Source organism: Neolamprologus brichardi, chromosome 17, assembly GCF_056152115.1.
Source record: "Neolamprologus brichardi isolate AB-2024 chromosome 17, ASM5615211v1, whole genome shotgun sequence".
Lineage (NCBI taxonomy): Eukaryota > Metazoa > Chordata > Actinopteri > Cichliformes > Cichlidae > Neolamprologus > Neolamprologus brichardi.
In genome coordinates, this window is record NC_142120.1 from 10,340,793 (window position 1) to 10,359,349 (window position 18,557).

Below are 18,557 nucleotides of genomic sequence, written 5' to 3' on the forward strand. Positions count from 1 at the left end.
AGTAACTTGTGGTGAATTGTGAGCTAGATCTCATTAATGCTCTGGTAAATAATCCCATGCTATACACCAACATAGTTTGGTGCAATGTGCACAATGCAGAAAAACATTCATAAGAGATTCACACATTACACATATAATACCATCAAAATATGAAAACTGCATTAAACTCTGGGTGATAAAGGACTATAATGATGCAGCTGGCTACTTTTGCATGCACTGACATTCCAGCTGGAGTTTGTTTCATATTATGGCAAACAAAAAAGAAAAACAATTTTTTCAAGTAATGAACATAAGTGGAGCGGGATAAACTGAACAGGTCAAGGTTAAAAGGTACTACAAGAATATAGGATACTTTGGCTAACTTAAAACATTTCCACTCAGGCTCACTGGGGGTGGGGCAATTTGTTAAAGATAGAAATTGTTGAACAATAATAAAAGCAACAAATATCAAGTTAAAATGAAAAATAAATACAATGGAAATTAAAAACAATACAAAAAGAAAAACGGACATTAACACTCTGGGGTCTTCAAACTCAATAAAAGCGGTAAGCCAAATGACAAAAATATATTTTAAGGAGGGATTTAAGTCCAAAGTCGTTGGGCCCGTACTGCAAAGACTCACCTTTAGTGACTAAACAAGCCTTCAGAATCACTAGCCAGAAAACGCCACTTGTCAAAGACTCTATAAAGTTTATGAGAACTGTGTGTAATTAAAGCTCAATATAGTCTCCTCTTGACAGCTGGAGGTCTCTAATGAGCACACATGTTAAATGGAAGAAAATCCAGCTACATAAAAGAAATAAAATCAAATGTTTCATATTTAGTGGTGGATCAGGAGGTTATGTCCTGAGAGCTGGTAGGCATTTCAGTACATCAGGTTTTACCAGTGGGAGCATGAGGATGAGGATCCGTGCTAAACGCTGTAGTTCTGCTTGGATCGATACAGCTCTGTGCATTATCCTACTGGTGCCAGCTGACGTACACACACAGGTGCTTTCAATAAATTTTCTCAGAAAAGAGCTCTATCTGTATGAAAGTTCTGCAAACTGGTCACACATCACGAGCTGATAAGAATATTATTGTGAACAGGAAGTGCAGCCAAACTGACAGGAGCATCGGACGCCTCTTGCAAGGTTTTGCAATTCAAAGTGATTGAGATCTTAGATTGGCTTTTTGGCAGCACTGGGCAGGCTCCCCTCTTTTACACATCTAAGCTACTGTAACTAACCAGCATGATTGTTTCGTGTTTCTTCTTCCCCCATTTGGGATACATCTTCATCACTGTGAAACAAAATACTGGACTCTAAGTGAAACTTACCACAAAGCCTCATATCTAAAGTCATAAGGTCTCAGATGTGTTGCAAACTTCTTTTTTTTTTTTTTTTAATAAGCATCCTGTCTTATCTCTCTTGACGCGATAAGGGGATCATTTCATGACTCCCTGAGGTTACAAGTCATTCTTTAACTTGGGTAATTGCGAAGGGTTTTTACTGTTGTCCATCACTTCAGTATGACATTACAATAATGTAATAATGCTAATTATATCTGATCCTTTACTAGCACAAATTACCTGAATTTGTTTATTTATTTATTTGTTTATTTATTTTTATCTGAGTCTGATTGGTTTAAATGGAAATGCAAGTTTCTGAGTCGTAAAACTCTGATTCTAGGGGGCGTTTTAGGAATTGCTTCAGGACATGCTGGGACTGCCTGCCCTGTTATTACCTGGAAGGTTATTGTTGAGGGTAAATTGATGGCAATAACGACAGCATGTTGATGATGAAGGAGGAATTGTGAGGATGATTGTGATTATTCCAATCCTTCTCTTGACTTTAAACAAGAGCTTCCCTGTTAGGTTGAATATTTGGGTCCCTTGCTGCCTGTTGTTAATCATTACAGTTTCTGAGAATTCATACTGTGTCTGCAGGCAGACTTTGTGTTTGTGTTCATTTGAAGTTCAGCAAATGATAGACGCTGCTTTCTAATCCCCCCGTGGAGTCTCGTGACATGGACCCATGCCAAAGTCCAATTACACAGTGCTCAGGAGGCACTTGCACACGCATTAGAGCCCCATTTTAGTGAGTGATCAGAAAGCCAGTATAGTACGTGAGAGCCTGAGATGCACACAAACACCTGCTGTTGCTTTGAATCTCAAATGCGATCGTTTCATTGCAAGTAGTCTGAAACGACACTCTTTCTGTTTTACAGTCGTCTGGTTTCAACAGTCTCCAGTCAAGCTACACGGCCCAAACAGAGGTGAGTCCTGTGTCTGAGTGCCCTCTGTATGAATTGGAGGAGATTCTTGAAACCTCACACAGACGGTTATGAGGGTGTCTTCAGTCAAGCTTACATACAGAGCCGCTCTGCTCAGACGGCAACAGCAGTTCATGAGTTCTGTTCACTGTGTCTGAAAGAGAGAGACAGATGGAAAAATGAGACTGTGAAAAAAGCAATACTTCCCTTTTGAGAAGGTCAGACAAGTAGCAAACACTTGGTGTTTGTGTGTGCGCGCAGACTAGAGTGTCAAGTGAACAAAGTCTGTGGTTGGTATTCGTGGTGTGTGTGTTTTCCAGTCCAACAAGTTGCCACTGACTAGGGATGACACAAAATTGCCCATAAAATGTGTATTTTTTGGGCAATTTCGAGTTGGCTCTGCCAATCAGTAATCTACATGGTATGCACCCTCAAAACTGTATCGCAACAAATTGGCGCTTTTGAGAGTACGTTTGCTGATAGTAACGCCATGTTGTTCAGCTAATAACACAAGGATTTCATCATTTGTGAAGCCACGCTGAAAATAATCAGCAATTTGTGCATTCATGACTGGCTGTAATATTGGTAGCTTAGCTGTAGCATTTGTAGCTGAGGGCTTCAGTGTCCAGGTAACAAGGAAATGACGTCATTCACGTAGATGACTGATTGGCAGCGCTATCTCGGAATTTTGAGTCATTAACTAAAAATTTTGAGAAAAGTCCAAATTTCGAGCTGGTTTTCTCAAAATGTCTAGTTAATAACTTGAAATTTTGAGTTATTTTCTTGAATTTTTTTTCTTCTTCTTCTTTCTTTTTTTTTTTGTGTGTGTGGCGGAAACGGGCTTCCATATCCATCAGCAACTTAAAAAAAATTAAATTAAAGCCATCATGGTAGTGTCAAAAATTCCAGTCCCTCTAATGGCCACAGGTTCCAAAAGTGAGTAAGACCCCATATTAAACAAAAGTATTTTTCTCTAGAATATTACCCTGTGCAACACTCATCTGAAGGCTTAAATTTAGGGATGTGCCTGTTTTGATTGGCAGCTACTGTGACAAAGGTAACCTTAGTTACTTGCGAGGCCTCACCTTTATTAATTCGACGCACTGAACTGGACCTGTGAGCAATGTTTGTTTGTTTCGGTGGCATTTCAAATATTTTCTCTGTAATTATCTGACAAAGGATGTTGGTGTCTGTGACTTGCAGTCCGTCTGAGTCTTTCGGTATCAATCCGATACCAAAAGTAAATACAGGAACAGTAGTGCCTAAAGACTTGTAGGTTACAGTTAAAGTTTATTATAATCAGACATTCTTCATAAATCAGGTTTCAGGTAAAAAAATATATATATATTTCGTTTAAAATCGAATAATTTACATATTGTTATTGTCATAGTGTTATTATTTTAATGTCTGAATATAGTCTGTAGTAATCAGTCTAAACTAACATTAACTAATGCTGAAGATCTTATGTACCTGGTTACTCATTGGCTCTCTGAAAGAAGTGCAGCGGTGAGCTGTGTCTGTGCTGGGGTCTGGGTCTGTCTGATTAATTTCCTTCCTCCTCGCTTCGTTTCTTTTTCTGTTTGTTCTGGGATGAAGGGTTTTTCTTTTTTGTGGTCTTTCATGTCTTTATTTAAGTTGGTGTTATTGCCACAGTAGAGAGTCTCCTTCCAACCTGTGTCAGTGTTAGCAGTGTTTTCATTTACAGCTGTAAAGTAACTCTACACATGGTCGTCTTTCTCACCTGCTACATGTTAGTTGGGGAGGAGGGGGCGGAGCATCGTTTGCACAGACATGTCTGCTTTCTGATGAACCTGAGCAATGCATCTGTGTATCTTTGTTTCTCATGCTGTTTTATTTTATTTTATTTTTATTTTGTTTTTATTTCTAGTCTTTGATGTTTTTTTTAGCCCCTGTCACTTTTGTGGTAAACTCCCCTGCCACTCCCTTCCTTGTTTAAGCTTACTTTCAGCTAATCAGCATTCGACCTATGCACAGCTTAAATGTCGTACTACATGCTGCTGAGTTGTTGGAAGAATGCACGCTAGTACGTTTGCATTGGTTGCAAATACACAAACACGATGCCATAAAACACACATTAACCTGTTAGCAATAAGTACCACACATGCAGGTCTGCATTTCAGCTGTACAGTCTCCACTCACATGTACAAATATGGTCACCTCTGGGTCCAAAACATGGTGTCAGCTGACAGTGAAACATCATCTGCCTCAACAGAGAGGCATGAAATCACAGTGGCTACACTTGTCCTTTTTATGTACAGTCTATGGTAACTATGCCAGTAGCCACCAATCGTACAATAAAAACAAGATGCAGTAATAACTAATTATCTAGTGTAGCTACAACTGCTGTACAAAGTTAAGTCAACGGACATAATCTTTCTTTGAATAGTTTCTCCAGCTCTTAGCACTTGTATTTTAATAAAACCCGCTGTCCACAAAAAGACACGTAAAAGGCAAAGTGAACTAATAACATTAGTTTTTTTGTTTTGTTTATAGGCATTATGAATTTATTATTATTATTATTATTAGTAGTAGTAGTAGTAGTAGTAGTAGTAGATGTATGTATGCATTGTGTTTTATTCTGTTTTTGTTTGTTTCAGTGCAAATTTGATGAAGCATCCAAATGTCGGACATGCATATTAGATGATTCGAGTTTGCTTTCAAGTTGTGCCTAAGGCAGAAAAGCTGCTTACCTGAGGCATTTTATATGAATATATCGCTTTATTTTATTGAAGCATAGTAATAATGCTCAGTGAAAATTGTACAAGGGAAACGTGCAGATGCTTGGTCCTAAATTATGAACACTCGAACGATCTACATGCGCACGTTACATTCTTCCTGTGGCTGTAGAATCAGGCTTATCAGTTGGAAGACAGGCGTGTTTTATGATTATTGCTCACTTTGGTCTCTCATTGAGGTATTTGTAGCTTATACCTCAATACTTACTGGGATGTAGAGCAGCACTGAAGGCTTTCCACTACTGAAAATTAACCTGACTCCTGCTTATGAGCTACTCTAGATGGATGTGTCATAAACATGAAATATTTTGTGGCAGATCTCAAATTTGGCAGACACAGTTTAAGCCAGATTTAACTTCATGGCTTCTAGTATCTGAATGCATTTCTGATTGCTCTGATCAGTTTAATGGGCATCATTACACTCAATTATTTGTCCAAATAATGAGATGTGAGGCTTGGCAGATGGATGGATTTCTGAATTGACCGGCTTGCAGTTTTGAGTTTTTCTCACATGAAGGGACTGAAGTTGAGCGTGTGGTTGTTTTGATATAATTAACTTATGTTTTGCATGTTGTTGAAGCCTAGTTGCAAAACTTAAAAACAGATGACACTGGCTGCGTCCTCTGACCACAAAGGCCCTTTTCTATGTTTAGAGCTGTAAATATAACTTCATTTAAAGCCTGTATATAAGTGAAACTGCTACAGACAACCAAGAAGCTGGTTTTTTGTTTTTTTTTTTGGAAAATCTTGCTCATTTGATTTGTCTCGTCTAACAAACTGTTCAGCTTAAACAAACATCACACTTAAATGTCCAGTTTGCTGTCTGTTTATAAGGGTTTACGGTAGATCAACTGTAAGGTTGTTTGGTGTGACTTGAGATAGTCAGGAAATCACCCTACGATGAAAAACATCTCCTTGCTTCTTTGACTCTCTATTGCCGTCCGTGCAGCCTCGTGTTTCCTGCAGGCATGCACACATGTGCCCTCTCACCCAGCCCAGAGAGGTAACCTACTCCCATCATGAAACATGAAGCACCCAGATAGGAGGAAAGCAGCTAGTGTTACACATCACAAGATACGAGACTTGTGAAGGAGGTCTCCTCCTGTGCTCATGTTTTCATTAGAGATCCCAAAGACACATGATCCGACTGTCAGTTTGTATTAGAAGTGAGTAGGATGGAAAAATGAAGAAGTTTGTTTTATAATGCAGTTTTCTGTCTTGACTGAAGACCTGTCTAGTTATGATATTGTAAAACAAGCTCTGGGAACTGCTTTGCTAAAGGTCGGACCATGATGAGGCATTTTATAACCCTACCTGACCCTTTCAGTCATGTGTAGGTTTGTTTTCAAGTAGCAAAATTGGGAAAAAGAAGCAGAATAACTTGTCTTTTCCATCTCTTTTTGAAGTTTGAACAGCATTGAAGGCCACTAACCTGTTTAGTCTAAAATTATGAGTTTTAAGCTCATCATTTTAGCTATGTAAGCTTTCCTTATATGCAGATAAAACCTCTTTTGTGAACTCTTACAGCTACAAATGTAAAACCTAAAGTGACTCATTTCAGCCAGCATCGTAACCTCCGATGTTAATTTGGTTTAATGAGGAAGTGAAACAATGTATATACTTGTATATGACAAGGATTAGGCAAGCATACACTGCACTTACTGACCGTAGCTGTTTTTTTTCTAGAGGAAATTTAGGGAACAAAACATTAAACAACATGTCAGTTTTGCCCAATATTGGACTCTTGAATCTGGCTTCCATTGCCTGTTGGTAAAGTTTTACTTTGCTATTTTCCCCCCAGTGCTGAAAAGTGTCTTTCATTGGTTCAAACATTTTCAAATACTGTGAATAAGAAAAGTGTATGTGTGCGTCATTGCTGCCAGGCACCTGCTGCACTGTTGCATCCTGTTTCAAATAAAGCTGTGAGCTCAAAGTTCAAACAAGTTAATAGTCCTCTATTTTCAGTCTTGTAGTGTCACTGCTTCTTTTGGCATAAGCTCATCGTATATGTCTTTAAAAATAAAAGGATATGCTCTAAAATTCAGGCAGGACTGGGCCTTAATGTTTGTTTTGTTTTTTTGCCTCAGCCTAACCAGTGTTTTTAAATGTGAAAATAGTGTAGTCGGTCTAAAAATAACAGACTTAAATAGTGCTGATTTACTGTAATAGGCAGTGGTAGACAGTAACAGAGTTGCTGGACCACATTTACTTACATGAGACACAAACCACACTCTTGTAGGTGAAGGTTTCGTGTTTGATCCTTTCACAACCTGCTTTTTATGTGGACTCTCTCACTCTACATTTACTTACATCTGTCGGACTGATACATTAGACATTAAAGGGTTACCTACACAAACCAAAGCCCGGACTTTCATTATTACTTGCAGTGAGCATCAGCTCCACCGAGCTGCCCAACAAATGAGGTGAATGGGTCGCATTGAAAGAACCTAAATTTCGAGCTAAATTATTAACTGAGAAATATGTGATGAATAATGTTTTGTTTTTAATTTGAACACTATAAGTTACTTCCAATAATGTGAAATGTGTGGTTGTCTCTGTGCCTTGCAGAGCAAATGAGTGTAACTGTGAGGTGCCAGATTAAAAAGTCAGAGGGTGGCAGGTTGTGTAACCAATTATGTAAAATGTTATGAGAACTATTATTTTTTGAGAGAGATGTTTTTATGCCTCGGGGTCAAAGACAGCTGTGGGTGGTGGGTTTGTTTTTTGACCCTGATCATATAAACCTCGAGGAAGTTTAAGTATTTCACAGATATAACTTGGACTCAAGAATGAACTGATTAGATTATCTAGGTTTACGTCATGATATTTCCATGTCATGATTACAAGTTGGTAATAAAAGGTCTGCACCATAAAACACATGTTCGGCCGTAATTTAGCAACCGCATTAGTAGCTAGGTAGGAATTTAACACACATGCTAACTGGATGAATGCATAACATTTTTGTCTCAAAGGTCAACTTTCATTGTGACTTCATGGTCTTAGAAGTAGAAATTGTGACTTTGTTTCACATTTCGACAGGCACTTTACTGGAGACACTGCTCTCTGTTGCAGTGTTAACTAGTGGTGACTAGTTAACATTGGTTTTGAATGTTTTATGAGTATTTAAACAACCAATGATCACGGTTAAACATTTGCCATACAAATAGTGCTTGTGTATTTAAGATTACCATTATTTAAAAACCAAATGATGTTTTAAATGTCTGTGAAAAATGCTTCCCTTTGCACTGTGCTGATACGTACAAATGATGTCATACTTTGCCCAGTGTGGCTAACATTAGAAGCGCTATCACCCGCAGCCTTCCTTCCTGCCAGGCCAGTGTCCTCAGCCTTGTGCACAATGTGGTTACACATTTGCTTTTGTGGCTATATACCAGTGTTCGCTGAACACATACACCTGCTCACTTCTACATCAAAGAGTACTGCATGGTTGTGCAGCAGTCTTGTCTTACTTTTTTTACCTTGCATGTTTACAAGTTTCCATCACAGAAAGAGAGCGGGGTGCTGCCGTGTAGTAGGGCTAGTAGCAGGTGGAGTCATAACATGGCAGAACCAGCACATAACTGCAGTTGTACACAGTTAAATCAATTGCCTAGTATGTTTGTGCTTACTAGTAGGTTGCATCCCGTTTTTAAGTCTGCATATTTTTGATCTGGCCAGCTTGCATTAATCGTTGATTGTTTTAATTGAGTGTAAAAGCAAAGCTGTTGATTTACTGGTAGATCTGTATTCCCATCCTCACACAAGTTCTGGGTAGTGACAGAAAATTAGATCATGGATATAAATATTGGAAATGACCTTCCTCCGAAGGGTGTCTGAGCTCTCCCTCAGAGATGGGGGTGAAGAGTTTCGTCATTTGGGAGGGATTCTAGGTAGAGCTGCTAGTCCTCTGCTTCAAACAGTGGTGCGTTGGGGGACTATGATACCTCCTGAGATCAAATAGGAGGAGGTCAGAACACACTGGAGTGGATGTGGCGGCAGAGAGGAAAGATTAGGCTTCGCTTAAATGGCTGCCTTCATGACCCAGCCCCAGATAAGCACCAGATGTGTGGATGGAGACTTACTGACCACAAATCCACTTTATGATTTAACTATCTATTACTGTCTGTTGTTAATATTAAAAGTAGAAACTTTGCAGGGCAAACATAATCCAAATCACACACAAATGTACAGACACAGTCACTGGTTTTGATAATGAAAATACTTAATCTGTTTTAACATTATTGAGAACCATTTGAGATCCTAACCTCGCTGTGAAATTACGGTAGCTGGTGTCACATCCTCGTTGGTCAGTTATACTACCACAAACAAACAAAAGAAACGCACACAGATGCACACTCTGGCACTGATGCTCCGCTTTAACATACATCAAACTGCATCCAACCATTTCCTGCTCACAAAGAGATGCACAAACACACACAGCCGTGTCCTCAGCACAAGAGCCTCCTATAAACCGTGGCCTACATAATGCACTCTTTCTAACTTGACTGCACTCTCCCTCTTTCTTTTTCTAAATGGGTCAGTTCAGACAGTCTGGTGCCCAGACAGATTTCGCAAGAGTCACTGCTGCGTACACTGTGTGTATTTACTGTTAAAATTTCCAATCAGGAAAGATTAAAACCCTGAAATATCTAAGATGTTTACCCAACCCAACGAAGCCCTGTTTCTTTGGGTTTTTTTGAACATCTACAAATGCAGCCTTTTGTGACCATATATATGTAATGATTGCGTGTGTTTCTGTTGTCTGGGCTCTGTTCCCTAAATACCCTTCAGGAAACCACAGTGTATTTTGGGAACACTAATGTGTAGTTTGGAAAAAAGCGTGTTAGGAAAGAGCTGTTTCTTCTTACTGTGTTTTCCAGGCAGAATAACAACCATGCAGCTCACACATAATCCTCTGTATGAAGCTGTGTTAGGCAATAATATGCGTCTCTGCTGGTGTTTTTTGTCTGATGCTGTTTGTGGATTGGTGCTGGCCTCAAGTGCCTGCTTTTCTTATCGCTGCCTCAACATGGGGAGGATTTGTGGCGTTAAAGCCGTCACACCGCTGTTTGTGCCCAGCTCCAGTAATGACAGGTGTCTGCCCGTTAGGTTAGAGTCTGTTTTTGTCTCTCTGCTCATGCTTACCACCCTCATTTTATGTTGTGCATTTTGAAAGTTTCTCATCGCAGAAATTGTTAGTGGTTCTTGTTGACCCAGACCACAGCAACAAGACGTTTTTTTTAATAGCATACTTGAGTGATGCGATCTCAGAAATTCGTTTATTATGTAACATCAAATTGCAGAAGTTTGCTTGTGCATTTAAAAGTAGTGCTGCAAAAATCAGTTGAATAACCTTCAGTGCCCATTGCTCTACATCAACAGAAAAATGGGCACTCCCAAGTCCTTATATCAACAGTTCAGGCTGCTGCTGGTGGTGTTGTAATTATTGCTGACAATGTCCATCCGTCTATGGCTACAGTGTACAGTTTGCTGGCTATTTTCCATCTAGTGAGCACGGGAGTTTCATATCATGAATGTGTAGCCAAACAAGCACCTGTGTGATGCTGTCATGTTAATATGGACCAAATCTCCAAGGACTGTTTCCAAAACCTTGTTGAATCTCTGCCACAAAGCATAAAGCCAGTTTTAAAAGCAGAAGTAGGTCAACCTGGTATGAGCAAAGTTGAATTGAGTGTATTCCTGGTAAAATTAAACGGAATATACAGCTGACATGCTCGATTTCAGAAACCCAAACTTATTGACTGTGAAGGTTCTCAGTCATCCTGGTCATCGTAGTCTAAGGAGCTTGGAAAGAAAAGCGTCTGGACTTCTTTAAGTTGCTTGAAGACATTTCACTTCTCACAATTGCTGCATGCAGAAGCTTCTTGGACGAGAGGTGAAATGTCTTCAAGCAACTTAAAGAAGTCCAGACGCTTTTCTTTCCAAGCTCCAACCTTATTGAGGTTTTTTACTGTATAGCCTGTTTGTTTTTCACTCCAAGTTGTGACGATAGTTTGAGTCGCCTATCATGCAGAAACTGAAAAACATTTGCCGCTTCTGCAAGGATTTCCTGTTTTGTCTGTTTTTATGTTTGTGTAACTAGAATATTTAAAGTGTGAAGACCTTTGATGTTCCAAAGAATCAACAGACAGACATTCCAACAACATACAGTATTATTATTATATTAGATCTCATTTTACGTTGTGATTTTTGATGCAGTTGATAGAGTTATAATGCTGCTAATGGAAATCTCTGCCTCTGATTAATTAATTTATTATTAGCTAAACCTTTGAATGTCATTTCACTGATACAAAAATGATCTGCAGTTTTCCCAAACTGGACATGATGCTTTCTCTGTTTAATCCTCACACTCACATTAAAATGTGCACGTGCGAATTTCAAGCTTACTCTTTTGTTTAAATCCTTAGTTTCATTTGTCCTTTTACCACTTCTATCGTGATCTCTCTGCTTTTAATTTAAGTTTTAATCGAAATGTCTTTACTGACACACTACATGTGTAACCACAGGGAATAAAACAGATAAATGAGCATAGAGCATGCTTTGTTGCTGCTTAAGTTAAAGGTAAAGCATGCATTTATTTATTTATTAAATGCAATTTATATCAAATACAGTTTGGTGCAGCAGTAAGAGGGAGGAGTCAAGATTGTAAGTATAGACATTGCAAAAACAGAAACCTTTCTTCCTGTGTCTAAAAATGTCTTCAGCCCTCTGCTGCTGCACACACGTGCACACACACACACGCGCATATCTTTCCAACAGTATAAGCAGTGTGCATGCAGCAGTTGTGGTGCAGGAACTTGTTTGTTTAGCTTTGAGTATTAGTCAGCTGGTGGTTTTGCAGTATTTCTGTGTGAGCTTGAAACCTTTCACAGTTGGCTCAAGTATAAAATTTTCTCACTTGCTTGCTTTTGAACTTTGGACGCTCAAATTTTCACACACTCAAGTCTGGGTTCACCTAGCAATGGCTGCATGGACGGCATAGACTTTGACGCACACAGTCAAGCCAATACTCTTCTCTTTAAAGTGGCACCTTTATCATGCATTCACCATTTGTGTTGTGGTTTCGCAGATGACAGATAAGCTATGGCGCTATCAAACACTATGTACTATGGTCTCTAACATGCATGTCTTACAAAACTGAATCATTAGTTCCATGTTTTATAATTGTCATTATATCTCTAAAAAGCAGGTGCACATCAGAACATGCGGGGAACATAAGTAACCACACTGGGAACGATGACCAAAACACTCACTGGAAAATGTCAGGAATTGATTACCCTGCTGATTGAGGCTGACAGCACAGACAACCCTTCACATGCAAAGCAGGATGTTTTCACTTGGCTGCGTTGAAATTAAACGTTCCGTCTCATGTGCAAAGCTTGAGACGAGCGAGAAAAGCTTGTGCTAGAAAAACAGGAGAAATGGCAGCCCTTAGTTAGCTTTCTCAAAAAGCTGAAAAGCATATGTCTGCAGCCATGTTTGATTGAATTATATGATCTAATCCACGACTTAAGAAAAGCTGAGAGCAACTGCTACCCTGTGAGTCAGCCTGGCCTGCAGCCGATGCCCTCTGTCCCTCCCACTCACGCAGCAGGACAACGCTGTGCTTATGTAACAGAGAAGTAGAAAAGGGATACAAGGAGACTTAAGATAGAGGAAGGAAGAGAGGCTAAAAGAGAGAGGGCAAGAAAGAGAGGAGGAGAGCGGCTAACCGCATGCCTCCATGTTTTCCGCTTGACAGCTTTGCATTAACCACATTTTGTCCTCGTCTTCCCCTTCATCTCCATGAGTTATTTACTTATTAAAGCACTTGCACTTGTCATATTAATAAAATCGTCATGAAAATTTGATTAACAAATCTTTATAGAGAGAAGTCAGAAACCCCCAGTAAGCTGATTTAAAATGGAAAAACTTTTAATGAAAATGTGTCTGTAATCTTGTGCAGCATGCATCGGCATGTGCAATTACATCTTTTTGTTATATCAAGTGTCAAATGACTCTGAAGCTCAGGCTTATTGAAGCAGATCCAGCACTACTCTGCTTTAACCACAACTAGCATGTTCTCATCACCTCCACCCATCTGTGGAGCGTGTTTCAGTGACGGCTTCCTGTAATATTGGCAGAGTGCACAGTGAAACTACAGCCAGGAAACTGTCATGGTCGTATGCTCTTCCCATCAGTGACTCAAATACTGATGATCAACTCAAAGTTGTAAAATTAATGGTTTGTTGCTGAGGTAGAGTGTCTCGAATAGATCAGTCAATGCAGTTTTATAAAGCACCAAATCACAAAAACGGTAACGTCAGGCTATAATAATATAATTTCTTTGGACCTTGATTTTAAAAGGTTAACTAAAAATAAAGCTTTGATATCATTCTTTTTGTCCATGTATTTATTTTAGACAAAAAAATGGCTGGAGCCCAGAACAGGAGGACTTAAATCACACATCCATAATTTGCTATCTGGATAAATTGTCAGCAACCGCCCCCCCCCCCCCCCAAATCCTCCATTGCCTCCACAAGGATAAAGTTTGTTGCTTATTGGATTGTGTTATTGAAAACAGAGCTGTCAGTTCCTTCTCTGATTTCTGATTTGCGATTTCTTTCACATTTTGCATCAGCTCATTAAGATTGTGGGTGCAAACGCGTCAAAAAAGTAACAAGGCATCATGCATGATGTCAGGTTTCCTTTGTGGCTCTGAAAGTGGTGGGCTGTGCAGGAAAAATGTCCAGTTCCATAGTTTGTAGTTTGGTCTCCGCCCATGAGCTTTGGGTACAGTCCGAGAAAATGACATCATAGATAAAAGTGGTGGAAATGAGAGTCATCTGAAGAGCGTATGCAGCGTCCCTTAGGGATGAGGTGAGGAGCTCAAAGTAGAACTGCCACTCTGTATCAAAAATCAGAACCAGTTGTGATGATTCTTGGATCTGACTAGGAGCCCTCCCAGGCGCCTCCTAAGTGTTTTGGGCATTTCCTACTGCGGGGATTGGAGACCCCAGTGAAGACCTAGAACACGGTTTCCGCATGGAAGAGCAGAAGGAGGTGGCCGGGGAGAGAACAGTCTGGGCATCTCTGCTGAGATGCTTTCCCTTGTGATCCATACCAGAGAGATAGTAGAAGATGGAAGGATGTAGTTAAAAGATGAACATAGTAACCCATTGGTTTGTGAAGTCTTGTGTTAAAGCCTCAACACACTGTTTCCCATCTGTGTTGTGGTTGTGTTGTTTTTTTTGTTTTTTTTAAACTGGACAAGTGAAGGAGAAACTGAAGGGAACACCCTGACGCATAAGGGTAAAGCTTTATCAACTTGCTTTGACTCTACTGGGCACAGAATAATCATCACACTGTATCCAGTAAGACTTTAAACTCATTTCAAATTCAGTGTGGTGCTGTGTTCAGGCAAAGTTAACCACACCAAAGATGTGTCTTTGTCCAAATACTCACACGCACATTAATGACAAGCACGTTCATAAATCCAACTTGATGACATGTTGACATTTTGTAACCATCGGTGTGTATTCATGTGTGCTTGCATTGCGTTAAGGTGACATAAGTGTCCACTGGATTGCATGCCTGTGCATATGGGTGTGTGTAATGGGTGTTTGCGCCTATTTTTCCATTCATACACACCCAAACCACTGCAAGAAATCAGACAGCCACAACCAAACCGCTTCCACAGAAGTCTTGTTTTTGTGTGTCTGTGTGTGTGTGTGGTGAAGGGGTTTCAGGTGAGGATTTAAAAGGAACCAGCTCTAAACAAGAGTGTTTGTTTGTATTGTAAGATGGGTGTCAAGGGAAACAACATTAAAAAAAAAAAAAGTGACTAGGCTTATTACTAAGGTGTGTTGTTCAGTGCGTACATGTCTTATGTTTGGACACGTTGATTGGAGTACAGGTTAGACTTCATGTTCAGATTTGTGTTCAAGGAGAATCCATCACATCACTGTACATCCCTTATTTATCCTCTTAAAAGCCTCACTGACATTAAAACACTGCTTTTTAAGAGTGACCTGGTTCTATTAGACGTGTCAGTGAGATTCGCTTTAACAATTGATTGTGGGAGGCGTGTGTTTAGTCCCCTCCCTCTTTTATTTGTCATGACACACCTGCCTACCAGGTATAGACCTCAGTCCTCCTCTCCCTCTCCCCAGTACTCAGTCACTCACGCTGCGCTCTCTTCTCTCTCTCGCTGTGTGTTTTCAGTCTAAGATGCCCTAGGCGGTGAGGAGGGAAATGTAAATGGCTTCCAAAGTAAAAGATGCTGTGGTGTGGTACCAGAAAAAGGTAAGGCGCTGCATTTTAAAATCTGCATTTTTGTGTGTGTTTGGTTTCACACTATTGCTGTGCTTTTGTTTTTAAGTATATAACTATAATATTAAAATGAAAAACATATATTTAATATGACATTTTGACTTATGACTACCTCTGAAACTATGCTTTGATAGCACCATTAACCTTTTTATGCACTCTTACTAATACTAGTTTTACAAGTCTGCTTTTCATAGCGTCTTAGTTAAAAAAAGAAAGAAAAGAAAAGGCTTTGACCTTTTATAAGCCATTACATTAATTTTTTCCTTTTATTTCTCTAAATGACACTTTTTTAAAGATTCATATTATCTTTGCACTACCTTGTAGCCTATAAAGAAGACTAATTTTTGCCCAGTGTGATTACTATTATTGTAATGATTGGGACTATGTTGCAATTTGCATTTTATAGACATCAATCATGCTTTCCCTTTGCATTGTAGAAGTGTCTGATTAAGGCATCGTCTGTGCATATTAAATTGTATTGATATTTTATACTTGTGTGCCTCAGCTATGGTCTTTAAACCATAGCTGATTATAATGCTGAATATTATGAGCTGTCAGGTGGACCTCCTTTTCTGTAAGACTCTTTATAAAGTCTTTGCTTTATTCTATTCTTTGAATAATCTCCCACACATTTTGCAAGCTCTTACATGCTCGATAATGAAAAGCAGTCTGCTTTTACTGCACTTGGGAAATGCAGTTTCATTCACTTTACTCTAATTCTACTCTCATCACTTGACATCTATTCTAAATTTTGTAGTTTAGAATTAGTAATGTAAATGTTAATAACACAAAAAATGAGTGTAGTTCCCTTCATTTTATTTCTTTACTTGCTTTTATTGATAACGACGCCTCTTGTCCATGATTTTCTGAGTTTAGCAAGTACAGAAGAGCAAACTGATCATCTTTTACAGAGAAATGCACAGAGATCTGATAACGCTGACCAGTTTTGCTTATATTTGCAGTCATCCTGACTCTGACCCAGTAAAACACTGTTAATTAAGACATATTTGCTCCTTTTGCTGCAGTGATTTCTGACTTTCCTAGCATACATACAGACTGCAGTATATGTATATACTCAATAGGCGATCATACATTGTTCTTGCTCTGTAGCACACTGTGGGAGGAGTCGCTAAATCATTTAATTTCTCTTTTTAAAAAAGAAATAAAGATAGTTTTACAAGACTTCTGACACTGAAGCGAGCAGACTCCTTCAGTAAACCATTTTGATAATGACTTCCTTGCTGCTGTCAGCAGCGACATCGGGGTCGAGCCGTTCAGCAGCGCCTTCAGCCCGGCTGGTGTTGTGTGTCCTGTTGTTCCATAGTCTCAGATATCAGATCCTCTGTTGGACTCCAGCGCTGGTCCCCCTGCAGCTCTCAGCTTACACACTCATCTGCTCTCACAAACCTGACTGCCTGTTTTTCTTTTCTCTGCCCTCACTGCTGGCCTTTTTTTCTTTTGCCTTTTTCTCTTTTTGCTCACACCTGCCAGATGTAGAGATCAGAAGCTGGAATGAGAGCTCACAGAATATGACCCATCAGAAGTAACTTTAATGAAAGAACAACATTGAAAACACTTGCATGTGTAAATATATACGTTTTCAATCAAAACTGCATTTTTAAAAATGTTGTTTTATTACTTTAAGTTAAATTCTTTATTTTGTGTCTTAAATATAGGAAACGGTAAAGATTGCACAAACCCTACTTGGGTTGTTTTCAAACCGTTGTCTTGGCATTAGCTGATTAATCTGAGTTAAACGCAGAATGTTTTCTTTAAAAAAAACATTAAGCTCAATGCATTTCTTGGGTATTTGTTCATCATACGTCTGTGTTTTGTGTGTCTAGCAAAGCTTGTCTGGGCAAAGGCACACCAGTGACGACAGCCGCTGAGTCACAAATGACTAAACCTTTTTTTTAGTGCCCTCGCACCTGTCCTCAGGGGACTTCTTTATCTAGCGTGTCTCATTTAGACAAGTTAAGAGGTTGTTTATTTTCTCAACTGAGTGAGAAAACGCACAAGAGATTAGATTTAACTTTTCTGCAAGCCGTGACCAGTGTCTCACAAGAGACGGTTTCATTCGTCTGCATTAAATCTCTTAAGTGTTCTGTAAAATTGGACAACAGCACACCAGATAGATGAGTCTTGAGAGGCATAGAAGGGTCCACTGCACCTTATTATAATGTCTAGCTTGTCAGGAAAGGATTTGATATCAGCAGCATTATGTAACCACCTGAAATCTTGCCAATCAAATCTTCTCTGCCCTCAGGGAAGAGTCATACTTCTCAGATCCAGCTTCACACAGTTGAATAATTTGTTGTTTCCAAGTGAAAAGATTGGCTTTTTTGACACAGATGATCAAAAAATATATTTGTTCACTTGCCTCTGATTGCTTTTAGCACTGCAGATTCTGCAGTTTCATTATAGATGTTTGACATTTCTGATCCGTCACAGTATAGTTAAAACGTCAACAAACAAGTCACAGATTTAGATTTGGGCTGTTTTCAGTAGAGCTACTTTTTATCCAAGAACACTGGTGTTAAATTCTTGACATGTTTCCTTTTTTTAATGCTGTGAGCTCCATAAATCTGATTAAATTCAGCCAAGATGATATAAAAGTGCACATTTATGCTTGCCAGGTGTGTTTTGTTTTATTTGGTTTAGTTTTTTGTGCTATATTTTTGCCTACTTTTAAATGTGTAAAACTGCAAAACTGGTTCACAATGCAAGAAAAGACAGGGTCCAGTAACAGTTGAGTCTCACAAAGCTTATTCAGTGTATTCACATGAAGTTACATTTTATGTTGCAGAGAAAGTTCTAGATTGTCAAACCGGTCTGTTAAGGTGTGATTCACAACTTGAGCTCTTTGGCCTCTAAACCCTTCAGGCAGTCTTATGTCAGAGTCACAGTGTATTTCTGACTGCTGTGCTGGGAGACCAGCTGTAAATAGACTCAGTGCCTTGTTTGTGTCGAGTCTGTTCTTATCCTCACTGCCGTGCCACGCCAAGCCCATATCACAGTGAAGGCACATGCACCGGAGCATGCTATATCGGCCACAGCGCCAGCCATACTTACTTTTTCTCTCTGGCAGTTTGTTTGTTGTTACCAGATAGAAAGCGGTTCCATGTAGAAATTATTCAGCTTTAAATGTCTTGAATATTTCAAATGTGCCATGCATGTTGGTTTATGTTTGAGCTGAAAATGTTTAACTGTAATAAA

General features: G+C 39.3%; 1 protein-coding gene across 4 annotated transcripts in view; it reads left to right on the forward strand.

Moving 5' to 3' along the window:
- The window catches only part of phtf2 (putative homeodomain transcription factor 2), a 54,073-nt gene that overhangs the window by 4,673 nt on the left and 30,843 nt on the right, over positions 1 to 18,557 (forward strand). For 3 of the 4 annotated variants that reach the window (XM_087831149.1, XM_087831152.1, XM_087831151.1), the window contains exons 2-3: positions 2,209 to 2,256; positions 15,234 to 15,314. In XM_087831149.1, coding sequence (XP_087687275.1) covers positions 15,270 to 15,314 — 45 coding nt within the window. In that variant the 5' untranslated portion in view covers positions 2,209 to 2,256; positions 15,234 to 15,269. The remainder of the gene's footprint in view (positions 1 to 2,208; positions 2,257 to 15,233; positions 15,315 to 18,557) is intronic. The other variant, XM_087831150.1, reaches the window with a different exon arrangement.